The sequence below is a fragment of the Coenobita brevimanus genome, chromosome 37, assembly GCF_032717465.1.
Source record: "Coenobita brevimanus isolate Jiangsu-jjx chromosome 37, ASM3271746v2, whole genome shotgun sequence".
Classification (NCBI taxonomy): Eukaryota; Metazoa; Arthropoda; class Malacostraca; order Decapoda; family Coenobitidae; genus Coenobita; species Coenobita brevimanus.
The window spans coordinates 11,524,447-11,547,544 of record NC_136990.1 but is presented as its reverse complement, the minus strand read 5'-3'; the positions used below and the strand labels follow the sequence as shown (position 1 = coordinate 11,547,544).

Genomic DNA, 23,098 nt, shown 5'->3' with positions numbered 1-23,098 from the left:
TCTATCTATTGCTAGACGCCTTAATCCCGTAAGGGGTGGCCACAAACAAATCGCCCCCATGTCGCCCTGTCCCCCGCCATTTCATTGCCCTCCTCCCTGCTCACATCCCCCTCTCTCATATACCTCTCCACTCCATCTCTATATCTCATCCTTGGCCTCCCCTTTCCTCTACCCCCCTCCACCTCACTCACATACACTCTCCTCGTCAGTCTGTTGCTCTCCATCCTCTCCACATGTCCAAACCACCTAAAAGCAACAACTCTTTACACACAGACACTGGCAAATTGAGTGTAACTGCAGCAGAAAAATGACTGCATCTCTGCAGCTCAGGTCTTTCTCATTACAGATATCAAATTTCATAGTTGATATATGACTGCAGCACACACACACACACACACACACACACACACACACACACACACACACACACACACACACACACACACACACACACACACACACACACACACACACACACACACACACACACACACACACACAGAGGAGACCAAAAATATCAAAACAAAAGAAACACGATAGAGATTCTACGGTTAAACATCAACTGTATTTAAGACAAAAACCACAGGACTACGGATGTTTTTCCACACACACACACACACACACACACACACACACACACACACACACACACACACACACACACACACACACACACACACACACACACACACACACACACACACACACACACACACACACACACACACACACATACATACAAGAGATGAAGCTCTCAAACAAGTTCAGGTACCCCGCACTTCACAAGCTGCACTACTATTAGACAAGACAGAACAAACAAAGAAACGAATGAACACGCAGCCGCCAACCCGTACACAGAATACTATCAACAAGCACTCTTCCTCCTCTACCCAACAATACATTTCGCAAAAACACATAGTCACCGCAGCCATTAAAAAAAATATATATACAGTATATCAAACAATAGCATCCTTTACGAACCACCAGAAGACACAGACTCCTCAGAAACTACCCTACCCATAGGAACACGAATACACCCAGCCTGACTGCAATGTAGTCACCACTCTTCCCTGTTTCAGTACTAACACAAAGTACAACTCATAAACAATCCATAATGCCCACACTACATATGCCCACTGTAGCCCCTCATACCACAACACATTTAGTCACCTAATGTACCACAGTAGCGCAATAAAAACAATCCTATAACATAATCTCAACAAAGTGGCCAATTTCCTGAAGTCCACTTGGTTCACTTTCAAACAAGCCTGGAGTTGCAACAAAAACATCAAAGACGAAACAAGAGCATCAGCAGTTACGAAACAACTTAATCGCTTGTATTGTTAAAACATTCCGAGGAACATATATCTGAATACAGAGTGGTTCATACATTACATTCCTGAAGCCTACCTGCTGACAAGTTCCCTGTGTTGCAGGGATGATTCAGTCAGGGTTATCGATGTCTACCTTGCATCAGGTCCTGCTTCCTGTAACCCTTTTCACGATTACCAGAGCTTTTTTTATGTTTACTCATTGCAAGTTTGATGTACGAGTATGTCATGAGAGCCAAAACGTCTGCACAGCTCAAACCAGCAGAATGAGTTGTTACCACAACACACACAGTACTCTAAGCATAGGGGTGAATGTATCGGCAACCATGTTGTATTTGCTTACCTGTTTTAAAGCACTGGTTAGAATAATTCTCGGTTCATTTAGGTAACCTGTTATTTATCCAGTCTAATCAACATTGATAACTGTGTGTAATGTGGTGCAATTAGTGTGTACTGTGTGGAGTTTTCATACTGAGGACATCATTTTTTACTTAATGTTGCTCATGCCATATGATTTCATTCAACTTTTGAAAGGCCTCTCTCACAGAAAGAGTTTATCAGTGAAACATCTATCCTATACAGTTTTATACTAGATCCAAAGCTGAATAAAATAGTCATGAGACTGCAAGAATGAAACGGAAATGTTATCTCTGGGCTGAATGGGTTAGTATGGTGTTGTCATTATGTATTTTAACCCTGCAGGTGAAAGCAGGTCACACAGACAAGAGTTTACACCAGGGATTCCCAAACTGTTGCTTGAAAGCACTACTGTTCTCTGAGATATAATGCCCTTTTGCTGTGCTTAGAATCGTGCTTGGATGCACCAGCAGTTATAAACTGTTAATGAACTCATATGCAATTGAGTCCATATTGGTGGAAACTTTTTTGATCTTGCAATTTAAAGTTGCCTGAGACCGTGTCATGTTTCTGTTTCAGAAATGTATGCAGTACTTGTGACTTCAAAATCAAATTTTCATTTAACTGTACTATACAATTCGTCAACAAAAGTGTTGAACTGGGAATTACAGAGTTAGTTGGTATTCCCTGGACCGATGACTCAGGAACTGGTTCATCACTTTCTGAACGTAGGAAAGCATTTCAAAAATACATTCATATGTCCATACTACACAGACTTACAGTGTGAATTTCGGTAAGAAATTTCAGTTAGTTTTAAATTTGAAAGTTAATGTTGACAGACATGAATGTTATTTACTGTCAATGTATTTTGATGTAAAAAATAAAAAGAAAACTATATTCACTCAGGATGGTCCACCAGCAGCTACTGAAACGTAACTGTGTGAAATCTAGTAATCCACATCAGTAAAATTTTTATACACAACCTAATGACGTGATCAGTCATGGTGAAGGGTTGAAGGTACTGAATTGATGTGGGATCAATTAATTATTTAAGAAGGTATTTCCTCATGGAATGTTTCCAGAAACACAGACAGCCAGACTCAGTCAGGATAAAATAAGGCAATGTTTGAGAACTACATTGACAAATCCTACCGTTACTAGCTTGGGAAAACTGTTCACAACAGTTCAGTCAAGGTTCTCAGTGAAACACCATATTGGAGAAGTCTTGGAAGCAATACTAATACAGTTTGTTGTGAATGCGTAATATATATACATATATATATTTATCTATCTATCTATCTATCTATATATATATATATATATATATATATATATATATATATATATATATATATATATATATTCCATGCTGAAAGTAATATTTCGTAAATAAGATTCATTATATTTTGTTAATTTCATAAAACACCTGATTCAATAAGCACTAAATTATATTACGGGGAACCAGATATCTTTACTTAAACCTATTTATATAAAAATTCATTGACACTGTTATTTATCACTGCATTATGTGGGCTGATTATTACATATTTTGTAATTATATTGCAGTGCTCTCTAGTCATAATAAAAAAGGTGAGTGTTCCTTCTATTCAATAGGTTGGGAACCCCAGGATTACACAGATCCCTGCCTAGTCGTGCCCAAGTGGAGGTGATACAGATGGAGGATTATAAAAGTTGCGCACCTTAACATCGATGAGATTTTCTTCCTTTTGCTGCTTATTTTCCACTGAGTATTGGCACTAAGACAAAGCAGCTTGGGTCCGTATTGTTATGAGCTGTTTTTTAACATAACACCTGGGTAATGACTTACTTGCAATTTATATAATTAATGCATAATACCATAGAATACTAACGCATCATATGCTGAAACAAGCTGATAATGATGAATTACTAAGAAGTCTCCTTACCGGACGAGATAACGAGCCTTATATGTACAGGGTGTGGGGGACATTGTAACAAAAACTAGACATAGCCAGGCTGATCAAGCCCTAGAGGAGGTGATACAATTGGAGGAGGTACAACTTGTTCATCTTATCTTGGCGGAGCACAGTCAGGGTACGCGGTGTGTTATATACCGCTGACAATATCTTATGTTTGCAGGTTGAAGGAGGACACATAGACAAGGCATTACACAGAAACCAGCCTGGTCGGGCCCTAGAGGAGGCGGTACAAATGGAAGAGTCAGTGTTGCTCGCTCTCTCTTCCCTGGACCTTGACGAAACACTTATCCTCGTCACTGCAGACCACTCGCACTCCATGACCTTTGGGGGATATCCAGCAAGAGGAAACCATATACTAGGTAAGCCACACAACCAGTTATATGGAATCTGAGGCATCAACTGACCACACAGCGTCTGTAGCGGCAGCCATTTCACTAGACAAAGAACCAGTTACATGGACTTTAGGAAAGACAGAGCTTAGGATAACACAGAACCAGTTTTATATATCTTGGGTAAGACAGGGAAACAAAATGTAGTCAGACGCATAAACGGACCACAGAGATCCTGTCAGAGGCAGCTATATACCAGGCAAGGCAGAGAACTAGTTGTGCCCTAATTATAACTAATGTCAGTCTAAATATGTAAAGAATTTAACTTGTTCTTTGGATAATTTTGGGTAACTAGAGGTCTGTATCAATAAGGGTTTAATTCTCAGCCATTACACACTTCATATTGCATTAAGACCTCATCGTCAACAACAGTCTCACTTATTGTGTAGCAGGGAAAATTTAGAAGTACTGATAACCATATGGGTGAAACTGATCTCCCTCATAATTCGCCTGTGATGTCATCAGTAACTGAAGCACCGGAAGCCCATTAATGTTTTAGAAGTATGCCAATGTAGCATTTTCATAATCAAAATGAGCAAAAAGTGGCATTCAAAGAATATGAAATAAAATCTCTTATGTATCCTGTAGAATAGGAGCAAGCACTGATGAAAAAGATTCTACATTGCGTACTAAAAATAATTACAACAGCCAGCAAATTGCATAGCCCTAGTAACAACACCAAAAACTTAATTCCAAACTTCTCACTTCAGATAAAATAATTCAGCAAAGACAAAACCAAAGTAATGAGAAAAACTCAACACACCACAGCGGAACTAAAAAGTGTACACAAATTGAACAACACAGTTAATGAACTAGTTAAAATACGAACGCAAAACAATTGAAAAACACTGAAGAAACATTTGATCACAGAAAATGAACAGCAGCAAGTTGGAGAAAACAATAATAAATACTCACATATCCATATAATCACCCTCATCAACTCATGATTCCCTAGTAAACAATGGTGGAGCTCTAGCAGGATGAAACAAGTAAAGAACCTAATAAACCATCTTGCATTAATACATCACAAGAACACCGATCCTCAAAACAAACCCATCACAAAGAAACTTAGAATAATCAAAGAAGACACACAAAGATAGCCGCCGTTCACCTTATAAAGAGGACAACAGACAGTCAAAAATACGAAAAACTCCAAAGCGGTAGCAGCAGAAAAGATTTCATATGGCCATTTACACTTTTGCCTCATAGCAATGAATTCCCTTACTGAAATCTTCAAGTTCTGGGCTGACAACCACATCCCTGATATCTGGAAAAAAAAAGAATCATCCTCATACTCAAACCGGGATAAACCTTCCAGTAGGTCCCCACCATAAAGAGGAATATCAGTGCTTTGCGCACCACTATAAATTGGGGAAGGGTTAACCTTAAATAACATCACCTCCCACATCCAATTGTGGAAGGGTTAACTTTAAATAACATCACCTCCCACATCCATCTGCCTGACACCTAACATGGATACTGACCCACCCAAACATACAATCACCACCCACTTCTCCAAGTTAGCACAGCTCATCCTACATGACTTCAGCAAGAAACATCTACCATTTAGAACACATTGGCAGCAGTAGACATAAACAAAGATAGTACCAAAACACATCCTGGTTAGTAAGGTCTAGGATATATACATAAAACACAAAACAAAATGGTGGCCAACTTCCTAGTAGGCAGATAAGCTCAGGTGTTCTACCAAAAACCAAACTTCTTACTTCAAAATATCATCCAGCAGATTCCTAGAGGCGTTAGACTTTTCTCCCTCACGCTTTAACCTTTATCTCGACGACCTTTCAACTTCCTCTTTATGGTCCTTTTTACTCTCCACCTGACAGTCAGAGGAAGGCATTGTTGTCACTGGTGCTCGTCCGTAGAGCTGGGTGGCTAGGCGACTGGCTGGGCATAGATATTTCGATATCGGAGCAAATCTCAGAAAGTATTAATTATAGAGTCATAAAATTATCACGGTTATGTGTCTTAATAGTAAACTGGTTCCTTTTGATTGGTAGAACGCTGTGTCTTAAGTAGTTCTTTTTTTTTTTAAATAGTGAAAAAGTAAATCTATCTATCTATCTATCTATCTATCTATATCTATCTATCTATCTATCTATCTATATAGTTTTTTTTTTTTCAGAGATTTCAGTGAGCCCTAGCAAGTAATCTTAGGGGGCCAGGTTATGTTTACAATGGATGACCTACTAAAATTTTTAAGTTTTAATGCCCGTGTTCTACAGGCGATGGGGAGGCGAGGGTCATTATGCCCTTAGTTAGGTGTGCAGGGGGATGTGGGGGATGTGTTTGATCAGGTGGAGAGTTGCAAGAGCATAGCGTTGATGATGATGATGGTGATGGTAGTGATTATGGTGGTGATGGTAGTGTTGATGGTGGTGGCCGTAGTGATGATAATACTGGTGGTGGTGATGATGATGATGATGATGATGGTGGTGGTGGTGGTAGTGATGATAGTGGTGGTGGTTGCGGTGATGATGATGGTGGTGGTGGTGGTGGTGGTGGTGATGATGACGATGATGATGATGATGGTGATGGTGATGCTGGTGGTGGTAGTGATGATGGTGATGATGGTTGTGGTGATGATGATGGTGGTTGTGGTGATGATGAAGGTGGTGGTGGTGGTGATGTCGATGATGATGATGGTGATGCTGGTGGTGGTAGTGATGATGGTGGTGGTGGTTGTGGTGATGATGATGGTGGTGGTGCTGATGGTGGTGGTGGCGATGATGGTGGTGATGGTGGTGTGTTGATACTGGTGATGGTAGTGATTATTGTGATGGTAGTGATGGTGGTGATGGTTGTGGTGATGATGATGATGGTGGTTTTTTACTTCCTATCACACTTCCCTCTTCCATATCACTGATTATATTAAGTCTTAATGTCTCTGTGTTATACAGAAGGGTGGGGTGGGGGTGAAACTCGTTATGCGCTTGGATAGGTATGCAGCGAGGTGGGAGGTATGTGCTTGGTCAGATGGAGGGTTGCAACAGTGTAGCGTTGCTTATGTTTAATATAATTATTGTTCTATGCCGACGACTTGCTTCACACGTCGAAACTCTACATCAGCACTTTAGTTCCAGCTGTACTGCACCATTACTAAACACAATGTTGGCTTTGATAAAACAGAATACCTACCTTACTAACCAAATCAATTGTACCTTACTAACCAAATCAGTCATTACCCTTCTCACTCCAGACGTACATGACTCATACAAACTCAGATTTTCCTCTTCATTGAACAATTCTAACGGGAATGACCCATCAAATTTAAAAACTCTGAACACAGACATGGCTTTTTCTCATCGAACAGTTCACATCAGTGCAAAAATATCTCACAAACATTGATGCCTTGAAGAAACTCAAAGGTACTACGATTGGATAAAAGAGAGAATTCTTTAAAACCGGCCTCACTAATCGTTTGACCGACAATGAATTACGGTAACCCAGTTCATGCTCAATTTACTCGTACATAGGCTGAAAAATGTAGGTATACAGCAACGATAGCACTAATGTCGCAATCAGGGGTGCGAAAGGACGACGGAATTTTCCAAGAGGCAGCCAGTAAGGCAGCGACTCGAGAAGGGGGAGGGAATTTCCAGGGGTTTAATTGTCTAGGCTCTGTCACTTTTTGTTCAAACTTTCCGCGTCTCTCTCCCATCCAACATTTCCACTTATTTCACTGAATCATCTTCAAAACTATCATTCTTAAGATTGATAATCCCTGTCCCCCTAACACAGGTTTGGTAAGATATGTCTAAAACCTTAAAACATTGTTTCCCACCAGTAAGTGGTAGGAAGGGGGGGGGGGGCTGGAAGGGATGAGCTAGGTGGAGTCATGCACAACTTGTTTCATGTTCGAGTTTTTCAGGCCAAATACTGAACAGATTTAGACTGCAATCCATCATTATATAGATATTCCATTAACACTTATTATTTAATAGATATAATAGATTTTACCCCACAATAATCAACCTATGATGAGCTATCTACTAAACGAAACAGAGTAAGTGCAACCGTGCTGAACCTTGCAGATCAACTCCCCCTCCCCCCCCAACGCCAGTCCTCACCCCATCCCTGTTTCAGATGCACTGTTACCAAACCTAAGTGCCGCATGGTACAGTACACGAGCTCTTGCGCAGGGGTGGGGTGGGGTACATTCTTTCATGAGTACTGCACGCCTTAACCTCGAAGAGCCATGTGTCACCCAGGGGTGATGATTTGGCACCTTTTCAAAGCATAAGTAAGGGAGGGAACATCAAGGTACGTGCCTATGAGCATCGCGACTATGACCCGATGGACAACAGGGAGTACGTTATATACCTTCCCCACGGAATTCTACACGCAACAACCGATATAACCGTGTGAATATGTTGTTTAATTATACAGATTGAGTGGAAATTGGAATATATATCATTTATTTTTACTTTAATATTTCTGTCGCTGAGAGATGAGGAAAACTGAGGAACAAAAGACGTTAGTCCATAGCAAGGGAGTTTGGATAGCAGAGAACGGTGCCATGCTTTGTCAAAAGCTTTAGAAATATCAAGGGCTACTACATGAGTTTCTCCATGTTGATCATTGATTGATGGATGGTATGAGTCAGGAGACTGTGTTTATCAGTGATGGATCGTTCTTGGCGAGAACCACACTGTCTATCACTAATTAAGCTGTTGGATTCAAGATATTTAACTAAGTGCTTATTAATTACAGATTCAAATACTTTACCAAGAGGAGACGTGATAGCTATTGGTCTGTAATCAGAGGGGTCAGAGGAACTTCCTTTCTTCGGAGTTGGGTGGATATTGGCTTCTTTCCAAAATTAGGGAATGAAGAAGTACTTATGCATAGTCTGAATAATTTAGCTAGAATAGAAGCAAGTTCTGGGGAATACTTTTTCAAAACAATTGGAGGAATTCCATCTGGGCCTGGAGCTTTGTTGGTTGGTAAAGTTTCTAGGATGGATGTTACGTAACTGGTCTGTAATTTAAGTGGAAGAATTTCGGGAAAGTCAAGTTCTAGTGCTGGGACGTTCTGGCTGACTCTGACGTAGAATTTCTGGCAAATGTACCGGCAGGGATATTTGCTTTACCACGTGGGTGACTTGTAATGTTGCCATCTGAAGATTTTAGTGGGGGAATGGATGATGACTTATTAAAGTTATTATTTACCTGAGAGTTGACCAGAGTATTCTATTGTCGTTAGGGTTGTTTAGTAGTTTGGATGCTTGGGTGTGAAGAAAGTTTGATTGTGCGAGATTTATTCCTGCTTTGGCATGGTTTCTAGCAATTATAATTTGACCGAGTGATTCAGATTTGTTTTTTTTATTTTACGTAAGAATTATATGCTAATGATTTTTGGGTCGTTGCTCTGGCACAATTGCTATCAAACTGTTTTGGGGAGTCTGATCTTTTAGTAAACTGTTGACTTGGTATGAACAGTTCCATACCAGATTGTATTGAGTCATTAATGTGGGACTGAGTAGAACTGACATCACTAGAGAAGAAAGACTTCCATGGAATGGCAACAACTCACCAGCAAGATAATTTCTAAATCCATCCCAGTCTGCCCTATCAAGGTGCCATGGGGTCACCCTGACAGGTTCAGAACGGGGAGGTTTTGGGGGAGACGACTAATGAGGCTTTGATGAGACTGTGGTCAGAGGATCCAAGTGGTGACAGTACTTATATCCCGTATTGATCTGGATTATTTGTCAGGAATAGGTCCAAGAGATAGGCGTTTTGGTCAGGATTATCTGGTATTCTGGTTGGTTGTTTTTTGCCAGTTGCGTGAGATTAAACGACTCTGCAAACAGCTCGCATTCTAGACCAGTATCGTCAGTCCTGGCGGAATGCAATAACCGTCCTACATTTTGTACGTTAAATCACCCAAAATGGTAATTTCAGAGACAGTAAGAGGAACAAAAAAGACTCCGTTCTCAGACTGAAGGGTGAACCACGTCACTTCAATGAATGTTTGGTGCTGTTTTTTGCTGCTGTCAGACAATTTACCATAATTAAGGGAGATTATTTAAACCAAATGGTATCGGTACAGAATTTATTAATCCCATTAGTACAAGGGATCTTCAGGTATTTTGAATGAGTTGAAAATACTACTACTACTGCTACTACTACTACTGCTGCTACTGATGATGATGATGATGATGGTGATGATGATGATGATGATGATGATGATTATTGTTATCATTATTACTATTATTATTGTCATCATCATCATCATCATCATCATCGTCACCATCATCATGACCACGTATTCCAGCCCGAAGATGTGGCGAGGTGCTGCTTAGAAGGCAAGGAAAGACAAAAAATGCAATGGAGGAAGTATTAGTCTCCAGCATGTCAAGTCAGGCGGGCCACACACTCCCTGAATCACCATACCGTCCCTTCTCAGTTACCTGCTTACATTTGGGTCTGGTGGAATCACATGACACGTGTCCCTTTCATAAAGTAGGCCCAGACAACATAGCCCACATAATGCATTACTCCATAACACATGCCACGCTAAGACGCAGACACAACATCAGCGGTGTAAGGAACGTATGGTAAGAATTCATAGGAGCAATTACTTATCTGTGGTTGACGGGTCAGCTAGGCCAGACATGACCAAGGATGGACAACAAGAATAGCAACAACAAGCCCCTAGGCTCTGGACTCCACCGCACAGTCCTAATCACTCTCGCACATAATAGAGAGAGAGAGAGAGAGAGAGAGAGAGAGAGAGAGAGAGAGAGAGAGAGAGAGAGAGAGAGAGAGAGATGAGCTAAAATTCACCCATCAGATAGTCAGTCCGGTGAATGTCAAGTTAGTAAAGCAATGCTAAACGTTGTCATGTTCTCATTTGTACAAAATTCATTCAGTTCTCAGCAGTTCCAGAGCTGCAATTACTGATGACCTCTAGGTAAATTATAAGGGAGACAATTTCTACCTTGGTCATCAGTATGTGAGGCTCCGTAACAGTTGAGAATTGAGAAAGTATTGGTATAGTATTTTTTTTTTTATTCATAATATGCTGGAGGATAATCACCTGAAGTTTTTCACATGTCAGGAGAGATTCTGCATGTCGTGTGTCATTCCCCGGCAAAAAAGCGTTCATTTCTAATAATCTTTCTTAACTAATCTTTCCTAAACAGGTAAAATAACGAATGAACATGTGACTGACGGTCTGCCCTACACACCTCTCATGTTCACAGCGGGGCCGGGATACTTTCATACCTGGGATGGAACAAAGGTAAATGTGTTGTCTAATATTGTTACCATAAATTATTACTTAGCCTCGGAGGGACTTTCGGACTGGAAGTTAGATAATACACGTACAGCCGTCACTACGTACTGAACCCGAGGACGTGATACAGTTTAGGCGAGATATGATATATTAGATGATGCCTTATTAAGTCCCTTCAATATCGGAGGCCTCTCAGAAACTAGATAGTCTGATGGCAGCAAGAATATACTTACAAGGACATCATCTGGACTGATATTTTTAGTATCTCATAAATAACCTGTTGATCTGGTGACATTGCTGTTCCTTAGATTCTGGTTGCTACATCCAGACGATTATGTTTAGCTGAGAAAGGAAGACCAGTAGTGAAAAGGTGTATTATGACATTGTTTAATTCCTTCATTTAGAATAACCTCTCATAAGCTGAATAAAATTACAGGAGAAAGTAACATTTAAAACAGAAGGTACAGGCGGAGAATGCAATACCTAGGCGCACATCAACTGGTCCTCATTGAACTTTTGAATGCCTGTGGCCTTGAACTTCACCGACTGTTCTCAGATATGAGTCCCTTCATGCATGCTAACCCGCCTGTAAAGTTTGGCTGGAATCTGATTAAAGTTGTTTAAGCTGACCTTGCCATGTAACCTTAACCTTTGACCTTTCCCTGTGGACTTCATTGTACTAACTGACTTTGAATTTTATATCATTAATTCTCGCCTTACCCAGAACCCATCGACAAATCTTGGTCTAAATCAGACAAAACATGTGTTTGTTGATTGATATACCAATATGATTAACATATTTTTATTTAAAAGAAAAATGAAAACAAAATCAACCCTTTGGTTGACCCTCAACAATTCCATCATACTGTTCGAAAATAGATCCAAAGCATTTTAGTTACGTTGTTCACACACAGAGGCAGGTAGAAATTTGACCCTGTCGTGTGACTTTGGCTATTGACCTAGCTGATCTAGCCGATGAGCCGACTCTGTGCTGCATTTGGCACTAGGTTCGTATTGGTCCTCTTCACTGGCCATCGACCTTTCCTTGTGTCCTTGACCTTTGACCGACCGTTCTCAAAATCTAATCTTGTCATATCAAGTCTTCCATTAAGTTTAGCTTAAGTCAGAAAGTAACTTGAAGGTGATCTTGCCTTTGACTTGACCTTTGACATCATGTTCTAAAGAATGGGATTTTTCTTGCCTGATCTGCAAACCTTCCACCAGGTTTGGCTAAAGTTGGATCAAAACTGTCTGAACTGCTTCCTTAGCTATCACTCACACAGAACGTGCTTTGATTTTGCCAGTGACCTTGACCTTTGAGTAATTATTCTCAAAACTAACATCAATGTGTGAGATGTAAGCTCGTAGATATCATCATCATCATCATCATCATCATCCGGACCTCCTTTCCCACCCAAGGGCAGGGTGAGGAGTAGCAATGTCCAGACAGCCCAAAATATACGTAGATATACTCTCAGGAATTCAGGTTATTCTTAAAGACTCCGTACTATTGCTGAGTACTTTACTGGGAGTGAGATGTGGTACACTCGCGGAGTCTAGCAGTTCTGTCTCTCCTAAAATCATTCGGAGAGAGGTAAGTAAGTTTCTGTGTTTACCCAGTGCCATGACATTACACTGAGTGGATGGAAAGCTTACACTTACAAGCACTTCTCACCCTACATACAATCTCTACACAGTCTAAGCCATTTGGTAGAGATGCATTGGCTGTATCGTCCCCATTTCGATTGGGATAGGCCGATCCTGCAGTGGACATTCAAACGGCTGATGATATATATATATTCTCTATGTATATATATGGAAGGATAATTGTGTAAAGTGGAAGACCTCTCCGACAATGAGACGAACTCACTTGGGAGGTTTTATTTGCATCCATCAGATAGCATACGAAGAGTTATAGCACACACACAAACACACACACACACACACACACACACACACACACACACACACACACACACACACAGGCTGATTCGCGAGCAACGGTACGGGGCGATTTGCAGAAAATCATATAATCCTGCCATGCATAAATAATAATGAAGTGGAGAAATGCATACGTTAGAAGATATAGTCGCCTGATACAGAATACACTGCTAAGGATGACATGCAAGTAAGTCCTTGATGAAAATATGATGAGTTATCCAAATGGTACAATATGGCCCCTTGGGGAAGCTGTGAATATCGCACCCTAGACTACTGCCACCTAGACCGGAAATGGAAACACATTGTTGATTAGACGGTTGCCAGTCGTAGTCAGGAAAAATATTGGGATCAAGAAAAAAAGTCTGTCTTAATGACAACCGTGCAGTTTATGGGTAATGTGACTAATTTTGGTGGCACACAAGACTTTGTGGTCCCTGTTGCATAACAATTTATTGTGCTTATTACTCCTTCACTGTCTCTGTAATGCTATTTATATCGTTTTAATGTCAACCTATTTGCATGAGTAACATATATGAGGGTACTGAAGTGCAATGAGTGGAATCAGTTGCTTGAAAAGATGTGTTACGATACTAAATCTCCAGAACTACTTGGAATACCACCCTTAGCCTAAGCCTTCTTTCTCCTTCTCACAGGTACAGAGGAGGAACATAACTGATGTTGATACGACCAGCATGGATTTTGTAGCCTTGTCCGCAGTACCAACCATTGTTGGGGAGGAGCCTCATGGAGGAGAGGATGTGGCTGTGTTTGCAAAGGGTAGGTACACATACTGGAAAAAGTAGGACGCTGGAGAGGTTCAGAATTATCCCATAATATTAGCATGGCCATACCACGTTGAGTACACCGCTTCCCGTCCGATCAGCGAAGTTAAGCAACGTTGGGCCTGGTTAGTATTTGGATGGGTGACCGCCTGGGAACACCAGGTGCTGTTGGCATCCCTACGTGTCAAGTGGGGTTTGTGGAGGATTAGTGCCCCTCCCTGTAAAACAATTAACTCTAAGCCCTTGGCCACCCCGTTTGGGATACATGGCGTCTGGCAATGAATGAAAAAAAAAAAAAAAAATTAGCATGGCTCGTGATTTCCCTAGAGTATTATCATCATACGAATCTGTACATGTGGGAACACTGGCTAGAAATGCCACAAGCACGTGATATATGGCACCCTCCTATAAGGTGTACCAACATGCGGTAAAGTATTCGAGTAGTGCGGCAGCTGCAAGAGGATGGCATGGAGTTTTAGTGTCCACGCTGACTTTTATGTGGCTTGAAAACGAAAGGCCACGAGTAAGATCAGTGAAGCTAAGGTTACTGAGGTGTGTGTAGAGTGCGGAGATTGAGTAGTCTAAGAAATAATGTGATTCGTGAAAGCTGGGTTGTAAGGAAATGTGTGAACAACAGAGCTGAAGAGACTGTGCTTAAACTGCATGGTCATGAGGACAGAATTAATACAGACAGCGTTGTGAAAAGGGTATAAGAGAGTAAGTGGCGTGTAAGGCCAAGAAGAGTGTGGATGGATATAGTAAATGAATGAACGAGCACGGTATGGAGGTTGGTGAAACTAGGGATTTGACAAGGGATGGAGTTGGTCGGGTAAATTTCGTTTGAAGGGTGCTTGGTGAGCATTTTTATATACTATATTTGATAGGTAATGTGAAAAACATGGGTAGGTGGTTTTGCGTGGAGTCAGGACTCTGGGGGCTTGAATGGTGAGTGAATGAGTCTGTGGCCCATATTCATTGGGCATGCTGTTGATGAGCTCTCCCTCGAATTTTCCTCTCGTCCCTACCTCACCCATCGGCGGATGAGACAAAGAGACAGGATGATGGTGTTGACAGTGATGTAAAAGAACAAACGATTGACGTCTATATCAAACCTCACACGTTTGAAAAACAACTCGATCTGAATAAACTCGCCTTGAGTTTGCACCTTCTTGTATTCACAGAGTCAATGAATCCTTTGAAAAACCCTTACTGTTCGATGAATCGCAATGAGATAAATGTAAAGATTAACTCGTGTGCCATTTACACCTGTTAAAGGGAAGAAAACCTTTGGGGGAAGACTGCAGCTGTTCGAAATGTTTATTTACTTTCATCAAATTTCTTGTCGCATCTCATCGGGACAGAAAATCTCATAATATTCGGCTGGACGTGGGAAGAATATAATGGAAAATAATAAGGTACTACTGGGAATGTTAAACAATCAGCAGCAAAAATTCCGTAGCCTCTCCTGCTTCTTTCTCCATGGGTTAGGAATATTATTTACGTGAATCAGCAATAAGTGGCTACAGGTAAGTGTCATCAGTATCAGCTAAATCAGATTCAAGAGAAAAAAAACCCGGTCAGTGTTTCCTGAACGGCCCCAAAGCAGTAGCGCTGGAAGCATTGCAGTGGCCTTGGTGAGACGGGTCCTAAGTACAGCCAGTGTGGGTCAAAGCAAAGATTGTACGATATATATATATATATATATATATATATATATATATATATATATATATATATATATATATATATCCAGCACTGACCTTTCGATTGCAATATGAGAACTGTTTAGTGCGATTTCCTTTGATTTTCGTCAGTTTTAGCATTTGTCCCCAGCATTTGTGTGGGGAGTAGACTGTAGCACCAGTCGAGCAGGGCAGTACCCCCAACGTTGATGAAAAGTTGATGACAGGGAGAGCTGGAGCTCCCGTTTCATCAGCCCACGGGACTAGTTCCTGACCATTCCCCTTTGCTGTACTTTTCCAGTGTTTCAGTAACACAGAGAGTAGGCCAACATGCTCTTCAATACAAGTTTCTCTTACTGTCAATACCAAACTACATGCACAGTAAACACTACACTTCCTATTCAATAATTAACAAAAAACAATGGCATCTATTAACCAAGCCTCGGATTCCCCGGGGGGTAGGGGGGCATAAATGCCCCCACCAACTGCCTCTCTCCCGGTGACGACCCAACGAGATGCCTGGAACCACTGCATGACTCACTTCTCCATTTCTGCAACATTCGCGGCCATTCCTCTAACTTTCTCTGTTGAGCACCACGTCTCTTCGTCTAAACCTCACCTACTATTCCTTACTGAGACTCAGTTTTCTAAGGCGACTGATATCAAACCCTTATCTGTATGCTCCTACTTTCTCTATACTCGTTTCCAAGCCAAAGATGGCTGTTGTGCATAAATCCGCAACGGCTTATCTTGCTCTCATGTTCCTGAACTTCATTCTTCTGAATTCTCTACACTCTGGCTTCGGCTTTCCTGCCATTCTCTGACTAAATATATTTGTGCTGTTTACTTATCCCCTAATTCTGTTGACTATGAAAAATTCTTTGACCATCTTAGTTCTACGATGGAACACATTCTATCCATATCTCCTTTCTCTGAAATCTCCATTCTAGGAGAATTCAATGTTCACCACCTTTGGCTCTCCTCTCCTTTCACTGATTCACCTTGTGAACAAGCCTACATCTTTTCTATCCTTAATAACCTAGAGCAGCTTGTACAGCACCCTACCCGTGTCCCTGGCCACCTTGGAGAGAGCTCCAACATACTTGACCTCTTCCTTACAACTAATCCTTCTGCTTACACTGTTAATCTTTCCTCTCCGTTGGACTCCTCCAATCACAACCTTATTACCTTAACCTGTTCTGTCGCTCCAGCACGGCCTGTGGACCCTCCCAACAAGGGTTGGTTGTGGCATTTTGGAGCTGGTGACTGGGAAGCCGTTAGGCAGTAGTTCTTTGATTTTCCCTGGAATGATTATTGCTTTCATGACCAGGAGCCATCTGAGTGTTCCTGGCGCATTACAGAGGTTATTCTCTCGGACATGGAAGCATGTAATCCTTCCATATATCCTTTGACTAATGCAAAAAAAAAACTTGGTTCAATCACGCTTGTTCTAATGCTGTCTGCAACAAGGAGAGGGCAGGTACTGGAGCCAACCAACTCCTGAATCTCATCTCTTTCATATTTCTGCCCGGAATGGTGCTAAGTCTGTTCTTCGCTCTGCTAAACATAATTTCATTCGTAGTAAATGCTCTGAACTCTCCAACTCGAACTTTTCCCCCTCCTTCTGTCACCTCGCCAAAAACTTTCTAACAACTTTATCTCATCATCCTTCCCTTCTGTTTTCCACTCTAATGGTTCTATAGCTAATTCTTCTACTGATAAATCAGACTTTCTCCTCCATTTCCACGTTAAACGATTCCAGTGCTGTTGCTCCATCACTTCCCCCCTCTGACTTCCTCATGGCTGACGATTAAGATTTCTTCAATTGATGTATTTTCTGCCATTAGTGGCTTAGTACTAACGAGGCATAGGCGCCTGATGGGGTCCCTCCTGTTGTCCTTAAGAACTGTGCTTCTGTGCTTACGCCCTACCTAGGTAAACTCTTTTGTCTTTGACTATTACCTTATACCTTTCCTTCATGCTGAAACTTTACTCTCATTCAGCCTGTCGCAAAGAAGGGTGACTATTCCCAACCCCAGTTCATAATGAAAGAATATTGTGTCGATATAGTATCAGAGATATAATCTGAAAATACTATTGACATGATCAGAAGAATGGAGAGGTCTAGTGATTATTCTGTGAAAGGAGGAACGTGAAAATAAGCGTGTGGATGCAAAAGAGGAGTGATTTTGTAGGAAATCACAGAAGTATCTATTTAATATTCAGTAAGCCTGTATTTGTCATTAATCTTCATTTTTTACCACACTGACGCACCCTACTGACGACCCTATTTTTTTCACAGGAAAAGTGAGCTGCCATTTTTTTATCTTATTTCACAGGACAATGCTGCCCTAATTATATTTTAAATGTTTTGTTTCCCATGACAAAGGAACCACCAATCTGACCTACCAATTTAGACATCCACCTGTTAAGACGAATGAACCACCAGTTTTTGAGATATATATTATTTAATCCAACGACCCACTACTTAAACCTGTCTTTTTTTTCCCCCAGCCACCAAGCACCTGTTTGACCCACCTATTCTTGTCCCAGGAAAAGCCAGTTTCCTATCTGAGCCATTTATTCTTTTCACTAGGATAAATGAACCACCTATTTTAGCCACCTGTATTTTCTTCAGGTCCAGTGAGCCACTTATTTAAGCTTTGTATTTTATCTCCAGGTCAAACGAACCACATATTCAATCCGTTTGTTTTTTCCACAGGACCAATGAGCCACCTGTTCCACCGTGTGCACGAACAGACGTACGTGGCTCATGTGATGGCGTACTCGGCGTGCATCGGGCCATACCAGTACGCCTGTCGCAGGCCCACATACACAGACCATAGGGATCTTGAGGGACATGCAGGAGACCAAGGCCATTCACATAGTCTGGATCCTACTACAGCTTATCAAGGCCTGGCAGGTCATCAAGGCCATATAGAAATTCAGGACCATACGGGGACTCATGACCATACAGACCACCAGGTCCATGTAGATCACCAAGACCATTCTGATCATCCGAATCATACAACAGAGTCATATCAAGGGCACTCAAGTCACCAAGGCCAATCAGGGAATCATGGACAGTTGTATCAAAAGAATCATACGGAACATAAGGCCCAGTCAAGCCATCAGGACCATATAAACCAAACAGATCAAGGACACTCAGATCACCAAAGCCAGTCAGATACTATGGATCATACAGAACATACAGAACCTCATGAACATACAGAACCTCATGAACATACAGAACCTCATGAACATACAGAACCTCATGAACATACAGAACACCAGGAACATTCAGAAAATCAGGAACAAACAGACTATCAGGGATATTCAAGTCACCAGAACCGAACAGACATTATAAATCAAACCAACATTGCCGATCATGAGGCCACTTCACATCCCACGGACCACACAGAGCACCAGGACCACACAGACCATGAAGACCAAACAGACCACGAGAGTGTGAGTGAGGGGAGCGGGAGTGTGGACCAAAATGAGAATGTTGGTGAATTTAAAACTGCTGGAAATGAAGATGAAATTAATATAATGAAAAGCGATGCTGAAAGTGAGACTGAAAACATTGCTGATGAAAATAATAACGAAATTACAGCTACTGTAAATGAAGATGATATCAAAGAAAATGAAAGTACAGATGAGCTGAAAGTCACTGATGGTGTGGATGAAAGTGAAGGGAGCGCGAGTGGGAATGGAGAAATAGCTAATAAGAGTGAGGAAGAAAGACAGGAAAGAGAAAAAGAAGCTAAAGATCAAATAAGGGAGAAGGAAAAGAGTGAGAAGACGCATAGGAGAGTGAAAGGTGTTAGGAGTTCCTATGCCAGAGGGAGTGCTGTTGTTTTCACTCTCTCCTCGTCACTCCTTCTTCCTCTGCTAGGTTTTATTGTTGGACTTTAGATATATGACTCGTTGCTTACTCTGCCAGACTCCATAGGCTTATTCTTATATGTATGAAGTCATCTTGGGAGCAGCTGAAACAATGTATTAAAGTTTCCCCGACCATTACAAGGTTAACCGTCCTGGCATTAACACTGTACAGGAGCCTACACTTACGCAGCTGACTAAGAAGTGTCATGGCTGAGGCAGTGCACTTATTTTCGCTCCTTGTAAGTTATCCTTCTTTTTCCAACTTTTTCTTCTAGATCTAATTGTTCTCCCTTAGTTGTATCATCTGTTTTTAATTCCCCTCCCGGGTTTAATTATTAACTCACAGTTGTGTCATTTGCTAGTAACGCTTCTTTTAGGTCTAATTGATCTCCCTTAGATGTGTCGTTTGCTGTTGACTCTCTCAGGCTCCCGTGATTCACTCTCCGCCGACTGAAATCGCTTACAACTAGCGGGAATAAAAGAAAAGAATTGTCGTGGAGAACAAAGGTTAGTGGTTACAGTTTACAATGTCTCATGACAGTGGTACGCTGTAGTAGTTCCTTCCAGTTAACGCTACACAATTTAATTCAGCTGAGAAAGAGAGCCATAGGAGTCTGAGTGTATTAAATAAACTGCTCAGATGTGTAACAAAGTGAAGGCTAAAATGAGTTATGTTACACGGGGTGTGCGTTTATACTCTCCTTCCTCCAACTGCGGTTTTTATTATTATCCTCTTCTTTTGTTCTTTTCCACCTTTCTCTTTCTCTTCTATTTTAACTTCTTTTCTTCTTCTTCTTCTTATTATTATTGTTGTTGTTGTTATTATTATTATTATTATTATTATTATTATTATTATTATTAATGTAAATCATGTTGTTGTCCTTTAGTTTTAGAGTTTGTTATTGCCTCTCTCAGTCTCTTATGACTCACTGTATGTTGACTAAAATCGCCTGGTGTTAGATGGGATAAATCACGAGAGAAGACACGAATATGTACAATAGAGGCAAATAGTGACTGGATCAACATTTCCTGATGACAGCACAGTGTTAGTGAAGTACTCGAATGCCAGGCGATTCTCTTCTGAGTTTGAAAGTTCTGTGAATTCTTAAATCGCTAAGTGGTGTGCAACCTCCTAATAATGTACGGTCACTTATGGATTGCCTGTGGTTATTGAGTATATGCAGCCTGCACCTCATACCACATAATACAATCAGGAATCACAATAGAAAGGCCAAACATGACCCATCTATCATGTACTTTAGAAGTTATCGGAAAAAATTCGGAGCTTGCAATCTACTTTCAGATTAAGGCCTAAGCATGCGGCCGTAAGTCTGGGCAGCCTGTGATTGCTAATACTGTCACCATTAACCCTCAGCTCGTCTGAACATCTTCATTATTCTGTTCTGTTTCAATTAAGTTCCGATGATCCCGTTTTACTATAAGTTAGTCATAAGAGCACGAGAGTACCATTAGTTTCACCATTCATCCCCTCATAATTAATCAGCACAACTGTTATTGTACTCTAGTTATTGCCGGACATTGTTATTCAGCAGAGCCGTAGGAGTCTAAAGTCCAGTCCACACCAGGGGTCATGACGCGCGCTCTGTTGCATGTCATGTTGCCCAAATCGTGTTGCTGAGGCCCATGATGTCCACACTAGTACAATGGGCAGGCATGCCCCTTGCCACTCAGCTGCGAGAGGCATAGGCGTACGGGACCCTTCTCATCTGGGGGGGCTGAACTCTTTCTGCCCGAAATATATTTTGCCTGTAAATCCAAGCAATTTTATTTATATATATATATATATATATATATATATATATATATATATATATATATATATATATATATATATATATATATAGAGTTACATAGCCTATGATTTCATCATGCTTTGTGTAATTCTGAGGTACAGTATGCTGCATGTTTGAGCATGAGCGTGTTCTACCTCACTCCCCCCTTCTACCCTTATAGTAGAGTAAGTCGTTCTTTCTGTTGTTCAGAGCAGGATTGTCAACTCTTTGTCCCCTATGGCTTCATTTGCGCGTCCTTCTTACAAGTTGTATCAAGCTCTGCTGGCCCCTATATAATGAGCTCAGTCTCTACATTAATTGCCACTTAGATCTACTCCTCATTTTGCTCACATCTCTGTCCTCCCCTGTACAGTTGTTATTATTGTGAGTGCTCAGGAAGTCTCCAACCATCTAGCAGCTGTGTAATTTGAGTATGAGTGTTATTACATTTTGTTCTTGTGCTGTATAGCATAAGGTGTTAATTCGTAGGCCTAGTGAGGTTTTTGTGATTCATGTGTCTTTATGTCAGCCATTATTAATAATATTTTGTATCTGTAATAATATGTCTTGCATTCACTGTGTATTATCCGGTTTTCTCATTTTATCAGGGCTGACTTAGATAAATTTACTCTTGCTAATTTCGTGTTAATAGAGGCTATTGCAGTTAACCATATATTTAACCTGTTTTTTGCCATTACATTATCCTTATGAGTCCTGAATGTTAGTTAGTTTGAGCATTAAACTTTAACTTGTAATTTTACCTAACCCTTTTGTTTTGAACCTGGAACTTTGCGGGACAGTTTTCTCCGTTCCGTAACAATATATATATATATATATATATATATATATATATATATATATATATATATATATATATATATATATATATATATATATATATATATATTTGTGTGTGTGTGTGTGTGTGTGTGTGTGTGTGTGTGTGAAGGAAGAAACCACACTTCATGAAGACATTGCACATTTATTCTACACACCATGTAAAAATGAAGGTTAACTGAACTGCTAAATTTCACCCATATTTACAAGTATTACATAAAGCCTACAGTATAAAATTTAACTGAGTAATTAGTATGGGTTTTACTTTTTAATGTAATATACGCAGTAAATAATAGCTGTTACTGAAATAAATTGCAATGGTTGAATGGTATAAATATAGTAGTTATTAAAAATGGCAGTAAATTATAGTTCACCTTCATACTAAATTAAAACATGATTAGAAAAATGAAGTGCTTCTCTTCCTATCCATAATAAAGTTAAGACTTACAGAAAAAATCAAGTTAGATAAAATGTTTTTCACGTTCCTTTCTTTTTCCAAAAACATCTATAATTTTGTCCATATCTTCTTCAATCACTCTAGTAGCATATTCTCTTTCTATGTTGATAAGTGCTAGGCAGCTAACTCTTGCTTGACCCATGGTGCTGCGAAGGCAGGATTTCAGCTTACGAAGTCCACTGAAAGACCTCTCTGCTGAACATGAAGTAGAAAGGATGACAGCCAAAAGAGATACAACTTTCATGAACTCGTGTACCATTTCTGACAGTTCATTTTCGTGTAGAAACTGGACAACATCTGATACTGTCTTGAGGAAGACTCCTTGTCGCCTTTGCTTAAACTTAAAGAAAAGTCTCTGTTCTGCTTCCATCAGATCCTTGTCCAGGCCATAAAAGTTTGCAACTAGTTCATAGTCACTTT

The 23,098-nt window shown here is 40.6% G+C and overlaps 1 protein-coding gene and 1 non-coding gene across 2 annotated transcripts in view; both read left to right on the top strand.

Moving 5' to 3' along the window:
• Window positions 1–20,045, top strand: part of LOC145396356 (alkaline phosphatase-like) — a 93,141-nt gene extending 73,096 nt beyond the window's left edge. Inside the window, exons 8-12 of the mRNA XM_080269748.1 lie at window positions 3,807–4,005; window positions 11,207–11,304; window positions 13,893–14,016; window positions 18,426–19,409; window positions 20,017–20,045. Of these exons, the coding sequence (XP_080125874.1) occupies window positions 3,807–4,005; window positions 11,207–11,304; window positions 13,893–14,016; window positions 18,426–19,409; window positions 20,017–20,045 (1,434 nt within the window). The remainder of the gene's footprint in view (window positions 1–3,806; window positions 4,006–11,206; window positions 11,305–13,892; window positions 14,017–18,425; window positions 19,410–20,016) is intronic.
• On the top strand, window positions 14,079–14,195 carry LOC145396419 (5S ribosomal RNA). Its single transcript, XR_013896777.1, has one exon. It is a non-coding gene; the product is annotated as a 5S ribosomal RNA (ribosomal RNA).
• Window positions 20,046–23,098: the final 3,053 nt, after the last annotated feature.